Consider the following 26859-nt stretch of genomic DNA (forward strand, 5'->3'; position numbering starts at 1 on the left):
AGTGCTCTACATCTGCAAGTGTAGCCATGCCCTAAAGTGCTCACCCTTGAACTTCCAAGCTGCTGAATGCCATCAGCTTCCACTATCTAAACTGCCCCAATTCAACAGAGCACTTACATATGCGCTTCAAGTTAAGCATGTGCTTGAATCTCAAAAGTCTTTGCTGGAAAGGGATTGATTATGGAATCAGTGCATAAGTGCTCAGCACATTGAAGGAAAAAGTCCTCGGAGAGAGACACACAGAAACAACCAACTTTCCCCCACTGTTTTAGGAAATCTTTTACAGCTCTTTTTAAGCATGCATCGATGACTAAGCATGAAAACTAAATTGCTATTGCTGTAAAAAGGAAGTTGCTTTCTGGCCACAGTTTAAATGCACTGGCGCAGCAATAAGCACAGCTTAATTGTAGAGAAGCTTACATGTTTGATAACAGATTTCTCCCCGACAGTAACATGTGAAAGCGTGTAGGCTTTGGAGCAACAAAATAAAATTGGGAGCCAGCATGGTGGCTGAACAAAGTCTGTTGTAGGGTGTTAGATTTTCTGCTTTTGAAAGTGACTTCCCAGTGCTGTCAGCTGAGCTGTGGAATTAGAAACCAGAATTTACAGCAATAGGTTTTTAGATTTCAAGCCGCTCAAATTAGCTGTCTCCAGGGAGAAAAATCTAGCGTAAGGGAATCAATAGCAAACATGGGTAAAAATGCCATTATGGAGATACCTACCCCAACAAAACAGCAAAGCCTGCTACAAAGATATAGCTATAAACTGCAGTGATAAGGAGCCAAAGGATATATGAAGGAAGAAATAGGACTTCTACTATTTGAATCAGGGTAAGAAAGCTGCCTTATGCTATTATATTTGATTTTATATTACACACTGAAATTCTATATGCTCTCACTATGCTCCATGACAGTGCTACAAGCCTCACTGAAGAGATTATAGACCAGCCTATTGTATCATATCTTCACCTCTGCGTGGATTACAAGTGACATCACCTTGTTTTAGCCAAACAGCTAATTAGATGCAAACAGACTTCAAAACTATGCACACCTTTTTTTCAAAAGGCCACTAATCTAAATAAACTTAAGCCTCTCAATTTACTTCACTGCTATTTGTCTAAACGCATTACAAACACAGGACACAGGGTCTATCTAAATTATGGTGGCTGGTGGTCATCTTAAAGTGGGGTTAAATGCAATGTAATATAATCTAAGAAGTCACTTTCAAATGCAAAGCAGTGAAAAGGAGAATTAGAGACTTTTTTCCTGTTAGGTGAAGCTTTTCCGTCTTCTATGCATGTCTTTGGCAAAAATTTAAGTTGGGAAAAAATATTTTGTTTCTTTGTAAGCCGCAAGTACACTGGCATAGTACCTAATTCTCCTGATTCCATACAACAGAATTTGTATGCAAGAGCAATCTCATTCTATTGTATGTATAATCTACAGTATATAGCCTACATTTATCCTCACATTATCTATTATATACTATAACTAGATTCAGGATCTATACTAGAATACTACATAGAATATACTAGAACAACCACCAGGATTGCCAACTCCAAGCATTAAATAACCAGAGTCATGACATTTTCACAAGATAATTTTGGGCTCTTTTTATTTGCCTTCTGGCATTTAAGCCTTTCGGGTCCATTTTGTAGCTCACTCTCCAACCATGAGGCCTAGAAACTTTTTAAGTCAGAGTCTCATGTGATAACATGACTCAGAGCCCAGGGCTTTAAGACCAACATCACAAGACTCATGATAAAATTGTGAGACCTAGCAACACTTTAGTCTACAATTTTTAGTTTATCTGAACAGCTATGTGAACTGCTGTGGTATCTCAGGTCCACAATATACTCATTAAAAACTCTCTGTATGCGTCTTTAAACAAAGTCAGTCTGTTAAATATTTGAGATCCAATCATACTTTCCCTGAATATGACAATTCCCATTGACTCCAAAGCTAGTAGGATAAGAGAAAAAAGCCTCAAGACAAAAGGGAATTTAAATACTCAAAAAACAGACTCTCTTAAATTAACATTAAAGAATCTGACTGAAATTAGCACAAGAGTTAAAGCTGAAATAGCATGTGAACATTGAGAGGATGTTTTCATCTTATTTGTGCTTTTAGATCTCATTGGAACTTCAAACCAGTCATACGGAATGCCAGCAAATAATTCAAGGAAGGGGCATAGTCAATCAAGCACTTACACTATTAAACCACAAAAGGTATAAGTAGGAGGCATACAGGGAACTAAGGCCTTGGCTACACTTGCGAGTTACAGCGCTGTAAAGCTTCCCCCAGCGCTGTAACTCACTCCCCGTCCACACTGGCAGGGCACTTACAGCGCTGTATCTCCCTGGGTACACCGCTGCAGGTACTCCACCTCCCTGAGAAGCATAAGAGATACAGCGGAGTGGCTACGACTCACGGGTGTGAATGTAAACGCTTGCAGCGCTGTACTAATCACCTTGTCAAGTGGCCAATCCTCTCCATTGTTGTGACTGGCTACACGAATGTAGAAGTGCTGGTTTCAAAGCTCGTACAACAGAGAAAAAGCAAACATTTTGCTGTTTGCTTTGAGTGAGTGAATGAATGAGGAGGGGGCCGGGAGTTCGGAACTTGCAAAGTAGAGTGTTGACATGCTCTAAAAAGCACTCTCTCTCCCCCCCCGTTTTGAAAAGCACGCTGCAGCCACATGAATGCTAGGATAGCTGCCCATAATGCACCGCTCCCAACACAGCTGCAAATGTTGCAAGTGTGGCCACGCCACTGCGCTGGCAGCTGTCAGTGTGGACAGACTGCAGCGTTTTTCCCTACTCAGCTGTACGAAGACAGGTTTACCTCACAGCGCTGTACAGCTGCAAGTGTAGCCACGGCCTAAGTAATGTTTGCTCCCCTGCAGCTTTCCTCAGGCCCCAGTTCAGGAAAGCATCTCTATTCAGGATAGCACTGAAGGCCACAAAGTTAATGGGTCTTAAGCACAGGTTGGAAGTTATACATATTCTTAAGTGCTTTCCTGAATCAGGGCCTCTTGTGGTACTTAGAGTGAGTGTGAAGTACCCATTTTAAAGCTTTAGAGAAGCAGTTTCACTCCTTTAGGAAGGATGCAGGTAGTCAAAATTATGGGCTATATTCTCCTGGTCTTACACATTTCCAATAACTCTACTGTAGTCGAGAGACATTATTTCAGGTTTACGCCAATGTAACAGCCAAATGTGGCTCACTGTAATGGCATACCAATATGTATGTTGCATTAGCTAAGATGCTCTCTCTTTGATCTGTTTGCTGGAATATTATAGGATTTGTTTGACATTTTGATGATTTAGAGTGGTTTATGGCCTTTACATACAGCACATCATTAAAAGCATATTTTTGACTTTTATCTCAGTTTTGGTGTGGAGAAGAATTTCTGATTTTGAAACTAAAAATAGGCCATTTGAAATGAGCACTGCGTACACTGCGGGGTGTCATATTCTTTTTGATATAAGAGCATCACTTCCTTACATGCTTTCCTGGCATGCCATTGTCCCTGGAGGTTCAAATGCTTAAGATAACTATCCATAAATGTAAGCGACTGAGTGCTAGGGGCAGGATGTTCTCACCCGAAGGGCCTCACTTCTGGAATTCACTTCCACCTCTAGTGTGCACAGATTTGTTTAATTTGTGCAAAAGTCTATTTCTTTTCCCAGGCTTTTGCATGAGTGACTGAAAAGGGGCAATGATAATCTTCAATTGCTGAGACTGGTCAACAGTTAGGAGACTGGAGGAGCTCGGGTTGTTTAGTCTGACAAAACGAAGGTTGAGGGGGGATATGATTGCTCTCTTTAAATATATCAGAGGGATAAATACAAGGGAGGGAGAGGAATTATTCCAGCTTAGTACTAATGTGGACACGAGAACGAATGGATATAAACTGGCCGTGGGGAAGTTTAGGCTTGAAATTAGACGAAGGTTTCTGACCGTCAGAGGGGTGAAATATTGGAACGGCCTTCCGAGGGAAACGGTGGGGGCGAGGGACTTGTCTGGTTTTAAGATTAAGTTAGATAAGTTTATGGAGGGAATGGTTTAATGGTAAAACATATTAGCTGAGGAATACCGAGCAATGGTAGGTAAATAGTATAATGGCTAACAAGGGTCAGGCTGGAGACTCTTGACTACATGCTCGGGGTCTTACTGATCGCCATATTTGGGGTCGGGAAGGAATTTTCCATCAGGGTAGATTGGCTGAGGCCCTGGAGTTTTTTCGCCTTCCTCCGCAGCATGGGACAGGGATCGCTAGCAGGAGGGTTCTCTGCCAATTGAAGTCACTAAGACACAGGATTTGGGGACTTCATCAGCAGAGTCAAGGGAAGGGTAGGGACGGTTTTGTGGCCTGCAGCATGCAGGGGGTCAGACCAGATGATCATAATGGTCCCTTCTGACCTTAAAGTCTATGAGTCTATGAGTCTATGAAACACGGTATAGTTTAAAGAATATTTGCCAATGTCCAAAGTTAAAACAAGTTAAAATATAATGGGAGTTACACATTTAAGTCAAGGAGAGAGTATGGGAATATTCGCTAGGGTTTTGGACCATGGCAGGGAGAGTGGGGGAGCAGGAGAGAGCCAAGGTTAAAATGTACTAAAGCATCTCAGTGACTTAGGAAGCTCAGTCCCATTTGCAAAAGTGATTTAGGCATTTAGGAGCTTACCGCCATGTCTACACTACCACTTATGTTGGCAAAATGTTGCTCAGGGGTGTGAAGAAAACACAGTCCCCCCCTCCCCCCCCCCCCATCGTCCTCGCCCCCTCTCCCCCGAACAACAAAGGCATAAGTGGTAGTGTGCACAGCATGTGCATTAGCAGTTCCTTAGAACACTCTGATCTTGCTCAAAGAGCTCTAACAAACTGCTAGCACACAGCAGCAGGGTGCACGCAGACAGTTAGACCCCGGCAGGCTACTGTGGGGTAGATTCACACCCCAGCTTGTCATGGTCTAATTGTTCCTGTAGACAACCCCTTATACTCCTAAGTACCCAAGTCACTTCTGAAAATGGGGACATTAGTGCCTTTGAAAGCTGTACCCTAAGCTATACACATATATTACAAAGAGGTTAACACAGTAAAAAAAAAAAAAAAATTAGATAATGAAAACTGACCATTCAGATTGGTCACTTAAGATTTAAATATTCCCAGTCACATCACCAATCACTCTTGCGTTACACTCACTACATTTTCTTATCTTTTTGATATTGCCATAAAAATATACTCCAAATGAACTTAAGCCACAAAACTCCCTGTTTGATGCACTACAGTTATATATAATACACAAGATCAGCAAACGTTCTCAGGCCACATGATAGCGTACCTTATTATCTACAACACCCAGGCACAAAAGGATGGGTGTTTCAGTCTTAAATCTCAATTCCCTTGCTTTTGTAGTTTAAATTAGCCCACTCACATTACTCTCACATATATACTGTGTGTTTGTCTTAGTATCACATTTATACACTGATTAATTCCAGGCAATGGACACTCCAGCTTTTATAGAGTATTGTGGCTCGAGTGATATTTCGAGGAAGGGGTTTACAACAATATTCATTATGTTCTGCATAGCCCTGCCTATCAATCTATCTTTCAACAAAGCAGAATGGGGAAAAAAATTAGTATAAAAGGAACAGCACTGATGAATTTAGCAGTTATTCATACCAAATTAGAACACAGACAAATACAAATGTAATCAGGTCAAAGTAACTGTTTGGCTATTGGGAAAAAAGATGATACATGAGGCTAAGTGTAACTGCTTCTTACCATAACTTGCTGCATGACAACTGGCCTTAAAATAAGTCAAATATTCAGGTTTTAAAGGGTTAATCTCTTTCTCTATTTTGCTTGAGACAAGAAGCCTGGGTTAGTGCATTGGGATTACCTGCTCTTCTGAACAGTTTTATAACACACACCCTGACACCTCCAATACCTGCAGGAAAAGGAAGTCAGGGCCCCAGGTCTGAAGCTGGATGTGTGTCAGTGGACTCTCTGCCTACAATGAGCCCCCAAAACTTCAGTTTTTCCCAAGGGAGCAAGCAAAAAAAAATGAACTAACAACATGACAGGGGAGAGAGAGTGCGCTCATGATTAATCACGATGGGGTGACAAAGTAGGAACAATCCTAAGAATAATATGTAGGTCCAATTATTTGCTCAGTTACATTTGGGCAACCCCCTGGCCTATTGATAGGCAGCATGGTTCAACTGATAAGGCACTGGCCTGGGATTCAGGAGACCTAGGTTTTATTCCCAGCTCTGCCACTGAGCCGCTGTGTGACTTTGGGCAAGTCACTTCACCTCTCTGTGCTGCTGTTTTTCCTTCCAACCTTTGTCTGTTAAGACTATAAGCTGTATGGGGCAGGGATTGCATCTACATGCTTCCTAGAAAAATGGAGCCCTGATCTCCATTAGAGCCTCTACATGCTATTGAAACACAAGTAATGAGGATATTGATTAAGTAAGTGACTTGGTTTCTTCACTCGACTTTATCCTAAACCATAATAAACATAAAATCAAGCTAGGATGAGAGGTGTGGAAGACGTGGGTCCTGTCTAACTCCCCCTGAAGTCAGCAGGATTTCAATAGAAATTGAGCTGGGCCCTGAAATTAGTTCTATGTCGATACTCGGATACTGCTGTAATGGGGCCATACAGGTACCTGACTAGCTAGTTATCCATTAGGAAGGGAAGCTGAGCAACAGCGAGATCTGTAAATAGAGGTAAGGAAAGGGAAACGAAATTTCAGTGAAACAAGTAATCAAGGTGAGACTGTTCCGAGTACATTACGAACAATAATAAAAATATTCCCTCTTGAGTTTGTTGCTGTTTTAAAGAAGCTAGGAAACAAGCAAGATTTCATTGTGAAGCATTTCAAGACAAATAAATGGGATTACTTTGGGTTCGAAAAAGAGTCAGCCATCTAAAGAATAACAGATTGAAAGTGAGTGGGATCTCTTTAAATTATTCTTTTTCAGAATTCTGCATATGAAGTTTTTCACATCAAAGCAAGATTCTTTTTTTTCTTTTTTATTGATTAGCCCTCTGCATTTGATTGACACTGCACCTTCCGGAGTACAGTTTATTTTATTTTTTTAAATAATTCCATCCCCTATTCCATGATCCACGATCAAAATGTAGAGGTGGCTTTTAATTCTATACCTTTATGTTTCCTTTTAGGAAGCTTTTCCCATAAGGGCAGGAAACTGAGTTTCATCAGATGGTGTGTTCATCATTCCACTGGGTTCTCCAAACCATGAATGGTCAGGGGGTGTGGGCCCCTACACCTCAAATAGCATAAGAATCCCATGGCTCTCAGGACACTGGCAGAGGCCTTGTTTCTATGCACAGCTTCCTCTCCCCACTACTTCTGGAACATGGCTTCTGCAGGAGCTGCCACCTCTCAGGTTCACACAGCAGGGAGTCAGGAGCAGACTTGGGGGATGTTAATGGTACATGAAATCCAAATAGGGTGACCAGATGTCCCGATTTTATAGGGACAGTCCCGATTTTTGGGTCTTTTTCTTATATAGGCTCCTATTACCCCCCACCCCCGTCCCGATTTTTCACATTTGCTGTCTGGTCACCCTAAATCCAAATGGAAAATCCATAAAAGTCATTAAGGGACTATGCAGTGGAGAGCTCACTGAATCCAACTGTGAAGGGAGAGTACAGCCTCCTCCTGTTAACCAGGCAGTAACATTTTAGGGGTGATGTGTGTTTGTGCCCCCTACTGATTGAGTCAAGCCTTGTGTCTGCAGGGTTTGGAAAATTCACCAGACACCCTAATAGCTGGACTGAACCTACCAGCCCAAGGTCGATATGAAGGCATTGAGGAACACAAGCAGTAAAGTCCTTGTAAGAAACACTCTCCCCTGTCACCTCCAGTGCTGAAAAGTGAGGGAGTAGGATGCTGAGATTTCTGCTAAGGTGTTTTCCCTGGACCCATCTTGGTGTCTCCATCTGTTGTATTAGCCTTTGAGTAGAAGGTGTCAGATAAGTTTGCAGCTCCCCAATCCCCATTTGCTAGACAGGAGCAGGCACTTTAATCTATGCAGCCCACTCCAGAGCCTCCTGGTTACTGTTTGAGGAAGAGATTTCCACTACTCTACTCACCTTCCAGCCCCTTTTTAAAAATTCAACCTCCCCATAAATATCTTCAGCACCTGCCGCTCTTGCTGCTCATACGCTTCCCAAAGTCACAGGCAGCAATGGCACAATACAGATTTGCTGATGCTTGGAGTCTTAGGAGTGGAAGCAATGAAACTGACTAACTGTTTATTGCACTCTGCTGCGGATTGGCAAGTCTATGAGTAGCTTGAGAGTCACTGCGCTGCCAGTCTGCAGACTTGGGAAGACAATACTGACAATACATTTGGAAGGTTATTTTCAAAACCATAAGAGAAAAAAAGTTTAAGTCAAATCAAGAACGCAGGGCCAGCTCCAGGCTGGTGCCTGGCAAGCAGGCGCTTGGGGCGGCCACTCCGGAGAGGGGCAGCACGTCCAGCTATTCGGCGGCAATTCGGCGGACGGTCCCTCACTCCTGCTCGGAGCGAAGGACCTCCCGCCAAATTGCCGCTGCAGATCGCAATCACAGCTTTTTTTTTTTTTTTTTTTTTTTTGGCTGCTTGGGGCGGCCAAAACCCTGGAGCCGGCCCTGCAAGAACGCTCAAATTATGCAGTAGTTGATGACTAAATTCTCACACTTGGCAAGGAAAACTTCCCACTCATCACCATTGAGTGGATTTTTCAAGCCCTGCTCTAATGAAATCTAGAATTTGTTGTAGCCTTTATGACAGGATGTTGCCTAGTAAAGAATGATGTAGTGAGAGTGTTTACTTGACTTAGGTTTGGCTTCTCAAAGCACATTAATATACTTCTGTATTCTGAGAACTACATTAGCTGCCTATTAAATCTTGTATTATAGAAGGCAGCTTTGTAGACCTTTAAATGGATGCTCCAGCTTGATCCCGTCTATTTCACAGGTCTATTTCTCTACTACCTGCCTAGCCAGGCCCTGAGGTTCTGTTCTACTTGTCTTTTGTGAACATCTGCTTTTAAACTCAAATTGTTTGGAAGTTATGTTTTTGCTTGTTCTGCTCTTTGAATCTGAATTCACTACCTCAGGAGAATGGCCAAGTTTGTTCTCTCTATATTTTTTATAAACAATCTTCAAATCATATCTGTTTTCTTTGGGGGGGGTGTATATAAAAAACATTAATTTCATTTGACTCTGCATCTGAAAAATCACTTACATATCATTTGTGTGAAAAGCCCAACTTAAGTAAAATTGTAAGTACTGAATATACAGTATGAATCAGAAATCCTTCTTTTCTATGAACTTTTGAAGACTTCATCCACATTCTGTAGCCAGCTGTAAAAAGATTCTGCCAAGACAGAAATATATGGGCAAAATTTTCAGAAGTGACTAGAGATTTTGAGGTTTCAGTTTTTTTGGGTGCCCACCATGAGACACCTTAAAAGGGGCCTTCTAGAAAATCCGGAGTACCTACTATCTGAAAGTCAGGCCACTTTATAAGGTGCCTCAAGTTGGCTATGCAAAAATGGAGGCACCCAAAAATTAGTAGTCACTTTCTAAAACCATGAACATTAGTCGATAAATGTAATTCCTTTCCTATACTTTTAAATAAAACTTTAGCTGACTGAAAGTGAAATTAAATTACACTTTAAAAATTCAGATTTTTTTTGTCTTCCAGAAGTTGGGGCAACGGAAGAAGAGAACTTAGACAACCATTAAAAAATGCCAATTTACTTGTGATATGGCAACCAATGGTTGAGGGGAAAAAATTAATTCACTATAAGTTAACCCAACAACTTAATGTCCATGGCTCAGTTGGCTTTCTGTAGTTGTACAATACATTTCAGACTACATGAGGCAATAACATGCCAATGGCATGGTTAGTCTTATCTACTGTGTGTAGGGCTTAAAAGGGTTTTACATAAGCATCTCTGGGTGAAAAGAAGTGTAGGGGTCTGATTCCATCTCTCTTACTCCGGATTTACACTAGTGTAAGTTCACTCAACTCAGTGTAGTTACAGTATAAAACTGGTGTGGGAGGAGAATCAAAACTTGTAAGTGCAAAGCATTATTATTAAAATTATCTAGGGTGAAACCCTGTCCCTGTTGAAATCAACTGTGGTGGGGGGGGGCACCTCTGGTTTACTTTTTGTCTTAGGTGATCTTGTCTTGTTTTGTATTTCACATGGAATAGACAACATAATTAGACTGGTGAGCCACAGAGAGCTGGCAGGTCCTATGATGTTAGCTCACCTCCTCATAAACCACCTGATAAATTACATAAGTAACGGCTAAATCCCATCAAATGACATCCCTGCAGTCATGAATGCAGCCTGGTTGGTCCATGAGACAATCTCACTATTAAGTTGTGATCCACATCATGTAAGATTTGGAGGGTCCCTGTAACAGGGCAGCTGCCTCCACAGCACCCCCTCATGACCAGAGGTCACTCTTCAGGGCCTCTTAAGAACTGCACATCACCCATCAAAGGTACAAAACGGTCCCCTCCTGGGGTCCAACTGATTTAGTCCTGACACAGTCTGGCCCTCTGGGCCCAGCCCCCCATTCAGTGTCTCTCTTCTCTAAGATAAGAAGTCCCCAGCCCTCCTTCTCAGAGCTGGGTGCCAGTACAGTCATCACTCCTGTGCTTTACCAGGCTGGAGCTCAGCTTTAAACCCCTGGTGCCAGAGTCTTCCTCATTCTCTGCCACAGCTTCCGAGGCGTCTCCAGCTTCCTGCTGCCCTTTGTAGGGGAATCAGCTGTCCTCCAGGAGACCCCATCAAGGTGGCTCAACAGAGGTGGCTCCTTCAGAAACAGGGTTGGCTGATCCCAGGCCACCAGCCCTTAAGGGGCAAGCCACCCTGTTACAGTCCCTGTACTAGCACAATTCTGTAAGGTTTCCAACAGCATAGGGGACTGTTTTAGGGAGAAATTCTGACTAGCCCCGATGTGACTATGCAGGGGACTAGAGGAAAGCAACGTTTTCTCTCCTTGCACGCTCACATTAGGCCTATTCAGATATTTGTTCTGAGTGCTGAGGTGGGTGGCAGTGGGGCAGGAATACAGGGGTTTTGCACCCTATGCTTCCCTAGGGACGAAGCCATGGCCCCACTCTCCTATGCACCATGTGTTAGGACTAGTCACAATCTGGTCAAGTAATGATCCCCAGGTGACGTTACTGACATGAACTGGAACCGTATAGATCATTGTTGCAACCAAGGTCCTGTAGCGGCACCAAATCTTGTATACAGGGTCAAATAAGGTGTCTAAGACAAGGTTATGGTTTGCTGGTTATGATTATGCTATTTTTACGTATGTATCATTTTTGTAGTTAAAAGTTATAACTATTGGCTCTATACTGTCTGTATTTCAAACTTGTGCTATGCTTCTGGGTGACACCTCAGACAATTTGGTGTCAGCACTGCCTAGCCTGCTTGATGGCCCATTAACGGCCATCAGCTATACAACTGACCCATTGAAAGAAGGCAGATACACCTTGTGACTCAGCAAGGTATGCAGGGACATGCCTATGGACAGAATTCTAAGGTTTTTTCTTGCCATGTGCCCAAATGCTTGTCTTTGGAATAAAGAAAGAGGGGCCACATGACAAGAGACTATAAAAGGCAGCTGCCTCATCTCCATCTTGTCTTCAATCCTGCTTCTTACCTCTGGAGGGACTTTGCTACAAACGGAAGCTCTAAACAAATGACTGATGACCCATCCCAGCTGTGGATGTACTCCAGAGACTTGATTTGAACCTGCAGCTTATTCCATCATTGCTACAAGCCTGAACCAAGAACTTTGCCATTCCTGTATGTAATTGATTCCACTTAACCAATTCTAGCTCTCATCTTTATCTTTTCCCTTTTATGAATAAACCTTTAGATTGTAGATTCTAAAGGACTGGCAACAGTGTGATTTGTGGGTAAGATCTGACTTGTATATTGACCTGGGTTTGGGGCTTGGTCCTTTGGGATCGAGAGAACCTTTTTCTTTTACTGGGGTACTGGTTTTCATAACCATTCATCCTCATAACGAGTGGCACTGGTGGTGTTACTGGGAAACTGGAGCGTCTAAGGGAATTGCTTGTGTGACTTGTGGTTAGCCAGTGGGGTAAAACCGAAGTCTTCTCTGTTTGGCTGGTTTGGTTTGCCTTGGCACAGAAACCCTGGCCTTTGGCTGTATCTGCCCTGCTTTAAGCAATTTGTCCTGAATTGGCACTCTCAATTGGATCCCGCCAGAACCAGCATTGTTACACCCTGCCCTACCACAGCCAGGGTGCTTGGGAGGCGTTGTCCTTCTCTCTGTGGGGATGTTTACACTGCAATCCAAAGTAGGACTGCAGAACCCCTGGACTAGCTTTGATCTAGGTCGCACAAAGAATAATAGCAGCGAAGCCATGACAGCCTGGGTTAGTCTCTCGAGTATCTACCCGGAGTCCTGGGCAGGTTTGTCTAGCCCATGCTGCTTTGCATGTTGCATTGGCTTGGGTATGTCCATGTGTGTTGCAGTCACACCTCTGTTTGTAGCATAGACGTCCCCTTGGGCACAGTGCGTCCCAGAGCCTCTTTTGCAGCTATGCACTGTCTCTTGCTCAGGAGGACTGTGTACAAGATCTATGATCTAACTCAAAAATGTTTAACTAACAAATCACCACACACCATTTTTTAAAAACAAAATCTAAACTAAAGGCCTAAAATGTTTAACACTGTCCCTGTAAGTAGTTAGAGTCTGAGGTTTTGTTGTGTTTTCATTTAAAGCCACATCATCATTTTCCTACCAATGACATTTCTGCTTCATAACTACTACAAGAATGCTCTCTAGTACTGCAAATTATTGGGTTTGAATCCTCCAGGGGGAAGACTGACAACGCAGGGGGTTTCGTTCATGTTTTAAAAACAGGAGAAATATTATTTTAAACTTAAAATAAATGAGTGTGCTAGAAACAGCAGATGGAGATAGAGCACCTAGTACAACTCATAAATAATACAGAATCCTCTCAGAAGTAATATGGTTGCTGAATTTCCCTAGAAAACGGCAGGTCTTTATGAGGTTTCAGCTTGACTAAAATGCAAAATGTCACTTCAGAAAAACCTAAATAAAAGACAATACATAGCGTTACAACAAAACTGCAAAGCACATCCACTTACACTACAGAAAGGAGAAAGACCTTGTGTTTCTAGATAGACAGAGTAATATTAAAAGAGGACTCTTACCTCCATCCCCAGATCCTGAGCCTGCATCTGAAGAGAAAACACAATGAAATTTATATTCAGATGTGACAATAAGATCTATGAATATGTAAGGCAACACTGCTCAGTTAAATGTATCAGGGTGTATCTTACGTTTAATGTCATCCCTGGGTAAATTACAGAGATCTAATCTTTACATGGTTCGCTCAAGCCATCTTTCTGATGTCTGAATTTTCTTAAAAGTCTCCATAAAAGACAGAAAAAGCCCAAGCACAGGAGTGCTGTAATGTTCTCCTAAGTCTCTGTCTCATTTGCTGAGACTGATAAACCGTCTTCTTCAAGAGCTTTGTGATTAACAGTTTTGCAAAGTTACTTTACTGTGCAATTTCATTCCCCCCTTACACACGCCATGTTTAAAAAAAAGAAAAAACTTTAATTCAGTGTTGGAACATATAAAAATGAATGTCACATATAGTCATAACAATCAAAGAGCTTTATAGATGTAAGAATATCAGAAATGTTTAATGACAAACACTGAGTCAGTATTCCTACCATAAACTGAATGCCTATGTAATAAATAAAGGAAATATTTATAATGAATACCTAGTAAGCAAGCAAAACTTTTTCATAAAATTGCTAATCTTTCCTTCCTCTTTCCCCCACACACATTTTCAGAGTAACATTGAACATTGTCAGTTGAAATAATTAGTTTAATCCTTTAAAGGAAAGGTCAGAATTACAGACTCTCCTAATGGTTACTTGCTTGTTAAACCAAGTGCTTGGTCTTTAAATCCTTCAACTTAACCTGAAGAAATTTAGATGGACTGTTTATGTTTCCAGTTTTAGGAAGAGCAGCTACATGAAATTATCAAGCAAAGAACTTCATTGAGAAGCATTCTTAAGAAATCAATGTGTAAAAATGCACACAAATGGAGAGATGTCTGGCTAAAAGAAAATCTAAATTCTATCTCCATTTTCAGCAGTTTAATATAATAAAGGCATTGATGAAAGCAAAAGAGAAAGTTACATTATCAAGAGCTTCTTTTTACCGGAGAGCTCAACTCGCAAGCACTGCTCAGTGTCAAAGGCAGTTAGAAAGGCAAACGAAGAGATTGCAAAGGCAAGATTGTGATTCTGTTTGTATATCAAGAGTTGAATCCCAATTTATTTACGGTCAGATCTTGTTAGTCTAAGTCAGTTTGTAAACTCCATCATTATTCAGATAAAAAAAAAAATCTTCAGATTAACAAGACTTTTTTTTTGCCACAGCAGTGGGTTACCAATTAAATCTTGCAGCTTGCTAAACAAACAGATGAGCCACGTTACTCAATTATGTTGGTTTTTTAGCTGGCTAAATCTTGAAACTGTGGGCTTTTTCATAGTATGATCATAAACATCAGGGGCAATGAGTGGTTGGAATAGGGAATAAAATATGATGGTGCTCTACTACCTAGCATCAGGGGCGGCTCTATGTTTTTTGCCTCCCCAAGCACGGCAGTCAGGCGGCCTTCGGCAGCATGCGGGTGATCTCAGGGTGATCTGCCAGTCCTGCAACTTCGGCATACTCGCCGCCGAATTGCCACCCAAACCGCAGGACCGGTGGACCTCCCGCAGGCATGCTGCTGAAGGCCGCCTGACTGCCGCCCTCACGGCGACTGGCAGGCCGCCCGCTGCGGCTTGCCGCCCCAGGCATGCGCTTGCTGCACTGGTGCCTGGAGCCGCCCCTGCCTAGCATCCTTTGCAAACCCATATTTCCTAATCTGATTCTCCAACCTACTCCCCACTACACACCCTCTCCAGGCCAGCTGCTTGGTGAGAGGAAGGTCTCTTCAATCTCACACCACTACTGGCTTCTGGAAAGCAGAGGCTCCCCCACTCCCTCCCCTGCCTGGCAGCTGGGAAGAGATGAACACTAGCCTTTCTCCCCTTCATGTACTCCATGCACTTCCCAGCTGTTTGGAGGAAGAAGCTCCATGTTTTTCCTTTCTCCTTCTACACATTCATATCCAGACTCCACCTAGCCATCCTCAAGGGGTTTCTTTCTCACGATCTTCCCTTTCTCACCAGATGTTCTTAGTGACATTCCCTCCACTGTAGGGTGGGATTGCACTGGTCCCTCTTACACCACCCTTGGGGGGAATCCAGCAGATTCCAAACCAGTTGGTTTAGCACTCTCCTCTCAGCATGATGAAATAGGGGTACTTTTGTGATTCACATTCTGCTCTCTCCGCCTACATCCAGTGAGAGATCCAGTAACTCCCCAAAAGCCCCAAGAAAAGCAAAGAGCACTCTCCGATAAGGCCCGATCTAAAGCCCCACAAAGCGAATTGAAAGATTCCCGTTGACTTCAGTGGGTTTTAGATCAGGTCCATAATTGATAAAAGCCTTGTCTTTGTTCGGAGGGAAAAGAGACCAAATGTTCAAGACTTCAGGAATCCCAGTTTTTTTCCCTCCCTGAGCACCTCTAGCATCAGAGAGGATGTCTCCAAAGTGACTACTACAAATAATGGGAGAGATTAAGAAATGATGCAGCAAGGAAGTGGAATTATTCTATTAAACTTTTTGATGAAAAAAGCCCAGTATCTGTCCTAAAAGAAACTCTTCTGCCAAAACAGACTTTGCCTGCCTGAACTCCAGATAATACCAATTTGTAGACAAAGAACATTACAGAATGTACTTTTCCCCTTGAAAAATCTTAGGTAGCAATCTCAGACGAAGCATAGTTTACAGAAGAGAAAATAAAATTTCTTCAGGTGCAAGAAACACAGATTGCTGCAGTGCACAGAAAGCTTTTCTTACACACGTTTTATTGACTCTTCTAACCTAACCTGAAAAATTCTGCTTTAAATTTAAAGAGTTCCCTCAAGGAACAAAGACTTGATCCTTCTCTTCTTTTCAAGTTAACTTGATTGCCCACCTCCAGTGAGTACAGAACACAAAAGGAAAACATTGAGAACTCCAGCACAGAGCAAGTCAGTTTTCATGTCAGATTGTGCTCATTCACCTTTCTGTATGTTACATATAGGAGAGCTACAAATATTTCACAGTGCCCAGATTCAAAGAAAGGTGCCTTGAGAAATAATAGTCAATGAATTCTTCCAAGAAATACAGAGAAGGCCATTGCACAATCTCACTAATTTAACTTAAAGTTTAAGGCCAAAACCTTAGCCACTATAAATCAGTATAGTTCCATGGCAGTCACTGAAGCTATGCTGATTTATACCATCTGGGGATCTAATCCTAAGTATACAAGAAAAAGCCTATGGGAAAGTTACCATATGCAGTAACACTCATAGGCTATCCCCTCCAGATTACAGAGTGCCACTGACACAAGCAAAGTGTTCTAGGTTAACTTAATCTCTATGTCCAGTTACATATATTCACACTAGATATCTGTATACAATGCACACCACATGGCAGAATGCAAGATAAATATTAAAACAAAAATGCTATTCTATGCCCTGCTCCTCAAAATCATGTCAAGAATCTTTTTTTAAAAGGAATGGATGACAGTAGCTGCTTAAGGTCTATACGGTAAATTATTCATCTGGAGTTAATTCGCCAGGAATCCAAAGAGTCCTTATCAGGATATGCAAGCTATTTTATCTGGTTTCAAACCAAGTTCTCAATATAGTCTACAAACGGAGTATTATACATACCAGTTGCACATGATCCTTCCGACATCACAAGTATTTCACTCTGCTGCTTGCAGGCAGCCTGTCTCAAGTAGCATTCGTTCTGATAGGTATCGCCATTGGAGCCACACACCGGCACATAGTCGCTGTTACACTAATGAATGCAGAAAAAGAAAGAATGTAATTAGTAACAACCACCAAATGGTACTGTGCCAAATCATCCCCCCATCCCCCAGTCAAAAAATAAAACACCATGAAAACAAGAGGAGCTTAGAAACTGCCTGATCCTTCCATTCTTTTCAAATCTATCATTATTAGTAGGACTACAGGAAAAAACCTGAAGGGATATTAAACAGTCATGCTTCAGGGAAAAACCTGAACTCTAACTGACAGGTGTGAATAAGAAACTTCCCACATGGGCTAGTTATTCCATAACTGTCCACTATGGGCTTTCATATATCTTTAAAGAAATTGGTGCTGGCTATTCAGAGACAGAATGCTAGACAAGATGTACGTCTGGTCTTATCTGGTATGGCAATGCATGCATTCCCACTCCCATTGGAGGATAATAGGCATGCACACTCTCTCTCTTAATTAGAACTGATTGGAAAACAGGATGGATTGTTTTGTTAAAATTTTCACCAAAGATGTGTCCCCTTTTTTCATTAAAAATGTTGACATTTTTTCAACAAGCTCTTGTTACAGTATTTCCTAGAGTTCACAGCTCTCCATTTCATGGTGAGGGCATCAGGGCCAGAATTACAAGGCATGTAAAGTCAACAAGACTGAAGAACAGAGATTAAATAATATACACTCTATCAGCTCAGCTGAAACTTCTGCTCGGTATTGTCAACTATCAGATTTATTTTCCTCCATCACAAAAAGAACAAGTTTTTTCCCCCGCTTGTTCATTTTAATAAAAATAATTCCATTTTATAATGGAAATTAGGCAACCTACAGGGTGTAGTTATCATAAGATAATCACACTCTGAGGTATTAGAGATACTTGGATGTGCCCTGTACCTGATAATTATGCCTGGGATGTGATTATCTCATGATTACTATACTCCTGATATGCCTCATTGTTTAATTATAACAAAAGTAATAATCAAGATTATTATTTACAAAAGATCACCTCTGTTTAAAAACCACATAAAAATTAAAAAGTCATACCATCAATTTAGCTGTCTTATGCTGAGTGTCTTATGTTGTGCTAATACACGTGATATCCAGTATGAAACTGATGTCAATATGAATTTGAAATCTGCCTAGATACGAATGGCTACAGAAATGATTAACACATGCGTGAGCTGAATTAATTTCTGGCCTCCACACAGGGATATAGCCAGGAAATTATTCAGACTTTGTCAGAGTGACATTTTGGTTGATCCAAGATGAGTGACATTTTCCCTATGTATTATATTTTCTTAAAATTCTCAGGCCTGCTGTGCCACCTTCTTTTTCATAAACATACCAGCAAAGGCTTTATTCTCCTAGCCCACAGCTCATCAGTTCTAAGATTTTAAACTATTGATTAAAATGTGCCTGTTTGCCATTTTGAGGAATACATTCTAATTCTGACCTATGTCAAAGACAGAAGTGCCAGATTTCACCCAGAAGCTAAACAGTGATTTGGACAGAGCTGAAGGGTGGTTTGGAATAGTTTACACAAACAACTGGATTTTTTTTAAGCATGTAGGACCAAGTCTTAGTTGCCTTATACATAAAGTTCCATGGACACCATTGTGACTATTTATGTGAACAAGACATTCAGGAGTTGGCCCAGAATATTGAAACATTCACCATTACAAGTAGAAACACAGAGTTTGATCCTGCTTCCTATGAAAACAGTTGCCAATTTTCCATTAGTTTCAATGAGAGCAGGATAAGATTCATAATTTTTATGCCAACTAGCTTCAAAACAATAAGGGCCACATCCTGCTTTCCTTACCTATGTGGGTGACCCCATTACCTCAGCTGTGGCTGTTCATGTGCATAAAGTGAGCAGGGTTTAGTGAGTGTAACAAATGAAAAGGTCAAGGGTGAAGTCCTGGACCACTGAAGTCAACGGCAACATTGCCATTGACTACCATGGGGACAGGATTTCACCCCAAATTCTGTACATTTAGAAGCACAGAAGGTATTTGAGACACTATTGCATTCCGTGGAGGATGTTACTGTGTTCTGCTTTAACAATCTTTCTTTCTCAGTTTGAAAGTGTCAAGAGTCCTGAAAATGCCAAGAAGGAAGAGAATCAGGCTCACTGGTGGAACTGTGCTTTGTGTAACACACAACAAGCCACGTGTCACTGCATACATATAGGTGACACATCCTTTCCTTTTCAAAATGTGTTCCCTGCAAGATGTACGTAGGCATCTATTATCCATTCTTTACGCCATCATCTATGCAACATTGTTATACTGACAAAAAGAAAAAAATGAAAGCTGCTGCTCAACAACAGTGAAGGTGGGTATGCGAAGCTTTCAGAGGGTACTAACTATACAGTCCTGAGTTCCAGTGGCATTGAAGACTGTGAAAAAAAAATCATATCAGAGCTAAAGTGGGGAAGAAAAATCAAAATGGTTATCAGAATATTGTGATTTTAATAATCTGATAGCTCATGATCTGTCACAGCTGGATTCTGCTACTTTATAACAATGGAAAACTGGCATTCACGGCTTTCCATTGGTATAACAAGTATTTCTTTCTGGTCCTAGAAGAGGTTAGTGGCATTTTGATTGTCACTGTTTCCTCAATCCAGCAGTACATTCTGGGCATTGGCTCAGGACTCAGTACACCAAGTCCTAGGCCTCAGGATGAGTTTCAGCGAGGGCCAGATCATGTCAAAACTCCCATTCGCTGCAACGGTAAAGTTCTTACTATGTAGAATTCTCCTTCTCACACGTGTATTTTTAACATATATTTGCTTAACCCAAGCAAGGAAGAACAATAAGTCTGCCCTAATTTAGCCAAGCACCGGCCCTTGGCTACCTTTCATAGCATTTGGAACCTTGTACGCCTATAATCATAGGCATAGGAATACATTGGTTTAGCAGAGTTTATAAGGTTTATTTAGCACAGAAGCTGACATACTTGTGTAACTCCTGCTCATGTCAGCACTATAAAACTGATTACCGTATACACTCGTTCATAAGACAAATTTTCTTAGTAAAAAAGGGAAGCACCAGAGAAGGGGGTCGGCTTATGAACGGGTATAGAGAGGGAGAGGTGGGACACAGCCCCACCCCCCGACAGAGGGAGCAAGGAGAGGCAGCACAGCCAGCAGAGACAGAAAGGAAGAGGTGGGGCCAAAGTCTCTCCCCTTTTGGCCACGCTGCTCTCCCCGCAGCCTCCGAAGCAGCTGCAGCTCCGGGGCTGCAGGCCGTGCCACTCGGCCCCACCCCACAGAGCAGGCTGCGGCTGTGCTGCCCGGCCCAGCCCGCTGGAACATGCTGCGGCCGCATCGCCTGGTTTGGCCCGCCGGAGCAGTCTGCAGCCGCGCTGCCCAGCCCAGCATGCCGGAGCAGCTCCAGGGAGGCCAGAGACATCCTCTCCTGGCCCTCCCCAGATAAGGTAGGAAGTGATGGGATTGGGAGAGTGTGGGGGTCGTGGGCTAGGGCTGGGGTCATATGGGGGTGGTCACAGGGGTTACTCCCCTGACCCCCAGCTTCTCCCCCCGAAAAAAATTTCCCCATCAGTTGCTGTCCTGGCCTGTCAAGGTAAGCAGCTGGCGCGCCAGGACACTTTGTTTACTTAGGTTTACCTCCGTGCCTGCGGACGCTCGAGGTAAACAAACCATCTCAGCCCACCAGTGGCTTATCCTGATGGCCCAGGAGCCAAAGTTTGCTGACCCCTGAATTATAGGGTCGGTTTATGAACAGGTCATAAAAAAATTTCCATTTTTACTTATCCATCTCGGGGGGGTCGACTTATAAATGAACTGGCTTATGATCGAGTATATACATTCCTACTCTCATAAGTACGATATGATAAATACTGTCACCACACTTCACATATTTTGAGCATGCAAGGTAATATGAAAATGCATTTCAATAATACAACTCACAACTCTGTAACTAAGGCCCTGATCCTGAAAATACTTAAGCACATGAGGAACTAACTCATGTGAGGAGCCCCACTGAAGCGAATGAGACTACTCACATAAGAAAAGCTACATGTGTGTGTAAATATTTTCAAGATCAGGTCCTAAATGTAGAGAAACAAACTCAGCATCAACTGAAATACCTAAGTACCTATTCAGACATTTTCATGTTGTCACAGAGGAAAAAGAATAGGGGCTAGGGCAGATTAGTGCAATCAGGGCAGTCAGATAAAGGCCCTTCTAATATGCAGAGATTATGAGATCATAAAAAGAAATGCTGGTTAATTCTAAATCCTTGAGGTTATTACCTATAGCTAATAATGAGCTCCAATGAGAGGGAATGATTAATGGCCTGATACATTAATACCCAATGAACACATAGGGTTGTGCTCTAAAACAAGAAGAAGTGAACTTCTGTTCTTATTAAAACAGATGCGGAGAGGATACTCTTTGGTGAAATACAAGTCCCTCACCAGGTGAAATCAGTAGATGGTCTATATTTTTGCAGCATTAAAAAAGCAAAAATGAGTCAACTGGGGGGAAACCCCCAGTCATTTATCTTCTGCCTGGGAGCAGTAGCCCATTCAAATGACCCAAAGCAGTCTGGTTTTAATTTGCCTTTCAAGCAACAAATGTTTATTTTGTTAAATCAGTTTGGCTGGACACTATCTGACCAGTGTTATAAAAAACAGATAAAGAGGTGGCCAGACAGAAGTTTTAAATAGCATAAAGGCAACCCTCATCTTTGCTTTCCAACAGCAGTTAAAGCCCCTAGCAAGTACCAGAGAAAACATAAAAAATAATTAAACTGATGTGCATTCCTCTGTTGATTTGCTCATTGTCACCATGGAGAAGTGTGGATGGAAAACAGGCCTGAATTCTGACTAAGCAAACCCCCTAACTTGAGTCACATGGATTTGTGACTGTATTCCATATACCCCATGTGTTACTTTGTGTGTTACTCAGTCAACCCATACTGTATTAGAATTCATTTTCTGCTACAATGGTGTACCTTTCCTGTGTCCCAAACTGCCCACTGATGCTACACGATGAGCCAAGTTCCTCCCTGCTTTAACTCTATTAAAGTAAGGGATTTTCAGCAGTACAAGGATTACTTTGACTCTAGCAAATCGACAGCATCAGCCACACAAGTATTTGCATTGTCTGTATAGCATCAGCCATAAGTAGCTTGCATTACGAGCTCATGTTCAAAGATGTGGCTCCATGAATGGCCAAAGCCAAAAGAAAGAGCTCTGATTTCATATGGAGCCTAACCCAAAGCCCACTGAAGCCAATGGATAGGTTCTCATTGACTTCAGAGGACTTTCAATGAGGCCCACGATTACCTGGTCACTTTACTTTAATCTCATTTAAGATTATAAACATTACCCAGATGATGAAACCTGGCAAGCCCGTATCTTGTTTCTCTGGTATATTTCAACAGTCCCCCTTCATATGTTTTTCCAACATCAGCATAGATATCACTGATCTCCCAAATCCAAGAGAATGCATTCTACTGAGGTTTACTATAGCTTCTTTATTCTAAGTCACCAAAGATTGGCATGCTTCCTTGGGAAAACATAGCCTCCATTGTGTCCCGTGTCCTTAGCAAAGTCTTGGTTTGCTCCTCCCAGGCAATTGGTCTATTGCTTTAAACCAACTGCCCGTGCCAAACTGTGACCAAACACAAGAACATAGTGTTCTCTATGGACACGTATGATCGAAATGTCAGTGGCACAGCACAGGTATCAGCACCAGGCAACAGTGCAAGTCACAAATGTTGATTGCATTACAGGGTTTCCTTGGGAAAGAAAATGTCTTAACAACTAAACATGTTACAAATGCTAATGTTGCACCACTCAACTCTCTACATTAACATTTATTTTTAAATATGAAATGTTTGACCATATGTAAACTGGAAACTTAATGAATTGGTTAGGGGCTATATATATTATCTCTGTCAATGGAAAAATACAACTATTTAATGTTAAATACAGTAATTTTAGTAAAATAATTGTTTTGCATTTGGTGAGATATTCTTTCATTTTTTTAAATTAAGGCATTATTAATTTTGTCTCTTTCCTCCTCAGATATGATATTTTTGCCTCTGATAATACAAATGATATTTGTCAATCTTTAGAGTAAATAGTCTATCAATGAACAATAATAAATTAAATCAGTCATTACAGATGTGCACAATACTGAACACTGCACCATTCAGTCTATTCTACTGTAACTATTTAAATACTTTTTAAAAGTTTTACAATTGAATAAAGCTCTATTAAAATGCAAAAAGCCACTGGAGCATAGGTGTATATACAGCATATGATGGTACAGTCTCAAAACTCAATAACTTGCAAAAATTTTATCTGGATAATTACGCAAAGCACAGCTGTTTTGTGTGTTAGGCAAAACACACTAGAAGGAATACTTTATGATTAAACTGTGTGACTTTAAGGATGCCTGAGGTTTAGACTTAGCTGAATGGAGAGGGAAGAGAGAAAGGAGGTGTGGGGGGGGGGGGAGAAAATCAACAATAGCCCACTAAAACTACCCAACACCTAAAGGAAGTTGGTGATTTGGGGGGGGGGGGGGGCGCTAAATCTGATAAGCAACCAGAAGCATTGCCACTATGCAGCCTTACTGAAAATACCGTATAAGCACATTACAGATCCATTTCTCTAACTAGAATAGAACACGAAGTGTATAAAGCATGATCAGTATCATTAGTAAATTTGGAAAGGATTTAAAATCCTTGTTAAAAGGGCACAGCAACAAAATCACACATGCACAACCTGAAGCTGCAGACCCCAAAGGGACATTTATAACCGCAGCATCTGCATTTTCCCAGAGAAACTTATGTCTTTTTGACATCAGTTGGCTCTCCTGCCAGCTCTTTATACTTGCTGCCAGGTTTTCCCTCTAACTTCACTGCATGTAGAGAAATAAATTGCCAAGTGATAGGTTGTAAAGGGAGATCCCAGATTTGTATTCTCATTAGTGAATTAAAGAATGAAACAGCAATCTTCTTACCTTGAACTGACAGACGCAAGTCACACTGTCTCCAATTCTTAAACACTCCCCATCAAATTTACAGGTATTGGTATCACAAAGAAAGAGATCATTTTCTCTGTCATCATAACCTCAAATGTAAACAGAAAAATACTGTCAGCTTCAGTCTGGAAGGATATACAATACAGGGTGATTGCTTTTCTAATTTACACAGCACCATAATCTTGTTGATGAAATAATACAGTCTGGATGTTCTGTCCTTCCCTGTTTTCAGTTATCCACATTTTATGTTCTTATTCCCCACACCTCCACCCTCTTTATTCTACAGTATTAGACTCCAGTGCCTCAAAAATGATCCAGTAACTGGTGTATTATATTTTCTTTGGTTGGTTCAATGTTTTCCCATGCAATAGCAGATCTTTGGGTCTAAAGTCCAAACTGGAATTTCTCCAGACAATGCCATAACAAAGCCCCAATAATAAAGATAAACAGGCTGTGTGTTTTCTGTGATGGTCTGTCTGATTCCAATGAAGATTGATCACCTCTAAGTTAACAGGAGGGGTGCCAGGTTCTTCAGAAGCTGGTGAGTGAACCTAGTTCTTTCCCTTCAGTTCTGCAGACAAACAGATCTGGCTGAAGATTTAGCTCATGAATGCCAGCGTGAATTTCAGATTTCATTAGTTGCCATCCCACTCCGACAGTGTGTAAGAGAGGCATTAAACAAAACAAACTATATTACACTCCAAATCCATTAAGATTTAATCCCACTGATTTTTTAAATGTTCTAGTTCTTCTAACCATATCACTGAATATTAAAAATGAAAACTGAAAATTGCTTCTTGCCAACCTATGATATATGATATTACCTTGAAGGCTGCTATTTTCTCAGAATCCTATTAAAAGGTCTAATTGCAGAAACACCTTGAATATCGGAGGCATAGCCTGCTGACCCAAATATTATACTCACTGTAAAGTCAGTGACTTTAAGGATGATAAATAATTGGTATCACCCTATTTTGAGTGTTTTTTTTAATCAGTGGATAGATAAGTATTTGACTTTAACCTATATACAGCTCTTATCTCCCAACCTCCAATACATACACACACAACACTGACATATTTAAACATACATCACTTTGTCACTGAAAGAGACAGAGTGATTCTGCTTCACCAGTAGCCTGCTAATAGGTCTGGAGATCTCTCTCCCTGTCTATATATAAAAGAGTGCTTCAAAAAGGACTGAGCGATCAGCTAGAAACAGAAAACCCGCACCCACAGGCGTTGACAAACAGTGGTTGTATTGAAAATACTGCACAAATGGTAAACACACTCCACGCAATGCACTGTTATTATTGTATTAAGGGCTATGCTGATCAGACACAAAGCCAGCTCGCAGCTGATCTAAAAGGGCAAGAACTCCGGTCCCCAGTCTCTTCCTTATTCAATTAGTATATTTCACCCGCACTGTGCATGGCAGGCACCTTCCAGCGGGGCTGAAATTGACCAGATAAAGAGGAAAAGCCTGTTTAATAGCAGTCCGCAGGAGAACTCGAGGAAAGAGGCGTTACTTCTTGATCACTTGCGGCTAGCTACCCTGCCCTTTGGTCCTGTGAGTACCCAGTGTGACAGCTGTAAACTTCCGAATCTGCTAACTTCTCTCCAGAAACTATAGGGTTTACAAAGTGAATACAATATAAAGAAAGGCAAACAAAATCCCATGCCTACAACAAAATCGAAATGCCTGGAAGCAGCGACAAAAAGGGATCTTCGCCCAACAGGATTAACCTTCCATATTATTATCAGGAGTTGCTTTTTCTTGGAAAGGCGACCTAGCACAGACTCTTGCACTTTCTGCAATAAATCAGCATTTCTCAGACAGCCACAACGCGATTTATTGCATTCTCTCCTAAAATTGTTTCTCTCTCTCACACACATACACTCTTCTCACTTCTAATACGTTAAAAAAAAACCACCCCATGGCATTAATCAGTTTTGCGGGATCACAAAATGATAGTGTGTGTCCAGCCTGCAACAAACTCTATGCACTACACCGCTGAAAGGCAGATGCCATTAGAGTGCAGGGTGGGGAATACTGAAACATGCCTGCACTTTCTGCCCCGCTGTCCAGTCACTCCTTGGTAAATGCACACTGGACAGGGGGGGCTCGCGAAGTGCTCTGTAATTTGCAGTCAGCGCCGCGATCTGCAGGTTTTGGGACGAGCCCGCCTTTGGAAAAGGATACAGAGAGGAAGGTGGCGGGGGATCTGGCTTGCAGCTTACCAGAGCAATTCCAGCCGGTAGGCGTTTGGCAGTCACTTAAGGAGGTAGGGAAAGCGGCAAGTTTCACTGGTCGGGCTATGATGAGTAACATCACCGGCAGCAGCAGCCAGCAACAGCAATCGCAAAGTGTCCAGCCGCCGCCGCTGCACTGCCGCTGCACTTCCCCAAGCACCATGACTTCTTAACTCAACTCGGCGGCAGCAGCAGCCAGGGGCTCCCCGAAGCGACACGGTCTCGGGGCGATGGGGGGCAGGAGGGCTCCGGGGGGGCTGCCTAGCATCCCGGGGGCCCCGGCCAGCAGCAGGTCAGGAAGAGGCAGCCAAGTCCCGGCATGACGATCCTGAGAGTTTCACAGCAGCGGCGAGATCCAGCGGCCGGGCTCAGCCCGAGGCGCGGCGGCGGCCGGGCAGGAGGGAAGAGGCGGCGGCGGCAGCTGCCATAGGGCTCCGGGCGGGGAGGGAGTCACGGCGCTCCGCAGCCCAGCGGCCGCCGCCTGCTCTCGAGCTCTGCCGCCCGCATCCCTCTGGCGCGGGGGAAGCAGCAGGTCCCTCAGCCCGCCGGGGTCACGTGGCCAAG

General features: G+C 42.3%; 1 protein-coding gene across 1 annotated transcript in view; it reads right to left on the reverse strand.

Moving 5' to 3' along the window:
* The window catches only part of TMEFF2 (transmembrane protein with EGF like and two follistatin like domains 2), a 169588-nt gene extending 142782 nt beyond the window's left edge, over nt 1–26806 (reverse strand). The window contains exons 1-4 of the mRNA XM_005306818.5: nt 26284–26806; nt 24025–24134; nt 16914–17043; nt 13279–13305 (exon numbers count right to left, since the gene is read on the reverse strand). Of these exons, the coding sequence (XP_005306875.1) occupies nt 13279–13305; nt 16914–17043; nt 24025–24134; nt 26284–26458 (442 nt within the window). The 5' untranslated portion in view covers nt 26459–26806. The remainder of the gene's footprint in view (nt 1–13278; nt 13306–16913; nt 17044–24024; nt 24135–26283) is intronic.
* Nucleotides 26807–26859: the final 53 nt, after the last annotated feature.

This window comes from Chrysemys picta, chromosome 11 (genome assembly GCF_011386835.1).
Source record: "Chrysemys picta bellii isolate R12L10 chromosome 11, ASM1138683v2, whole genome shotgun sequence".
Lineage (NCBI taxonomy): Eukaryota > Metazoa > Chordata > Testudines > Emydidae > Chrysemys > Chrysemys picta.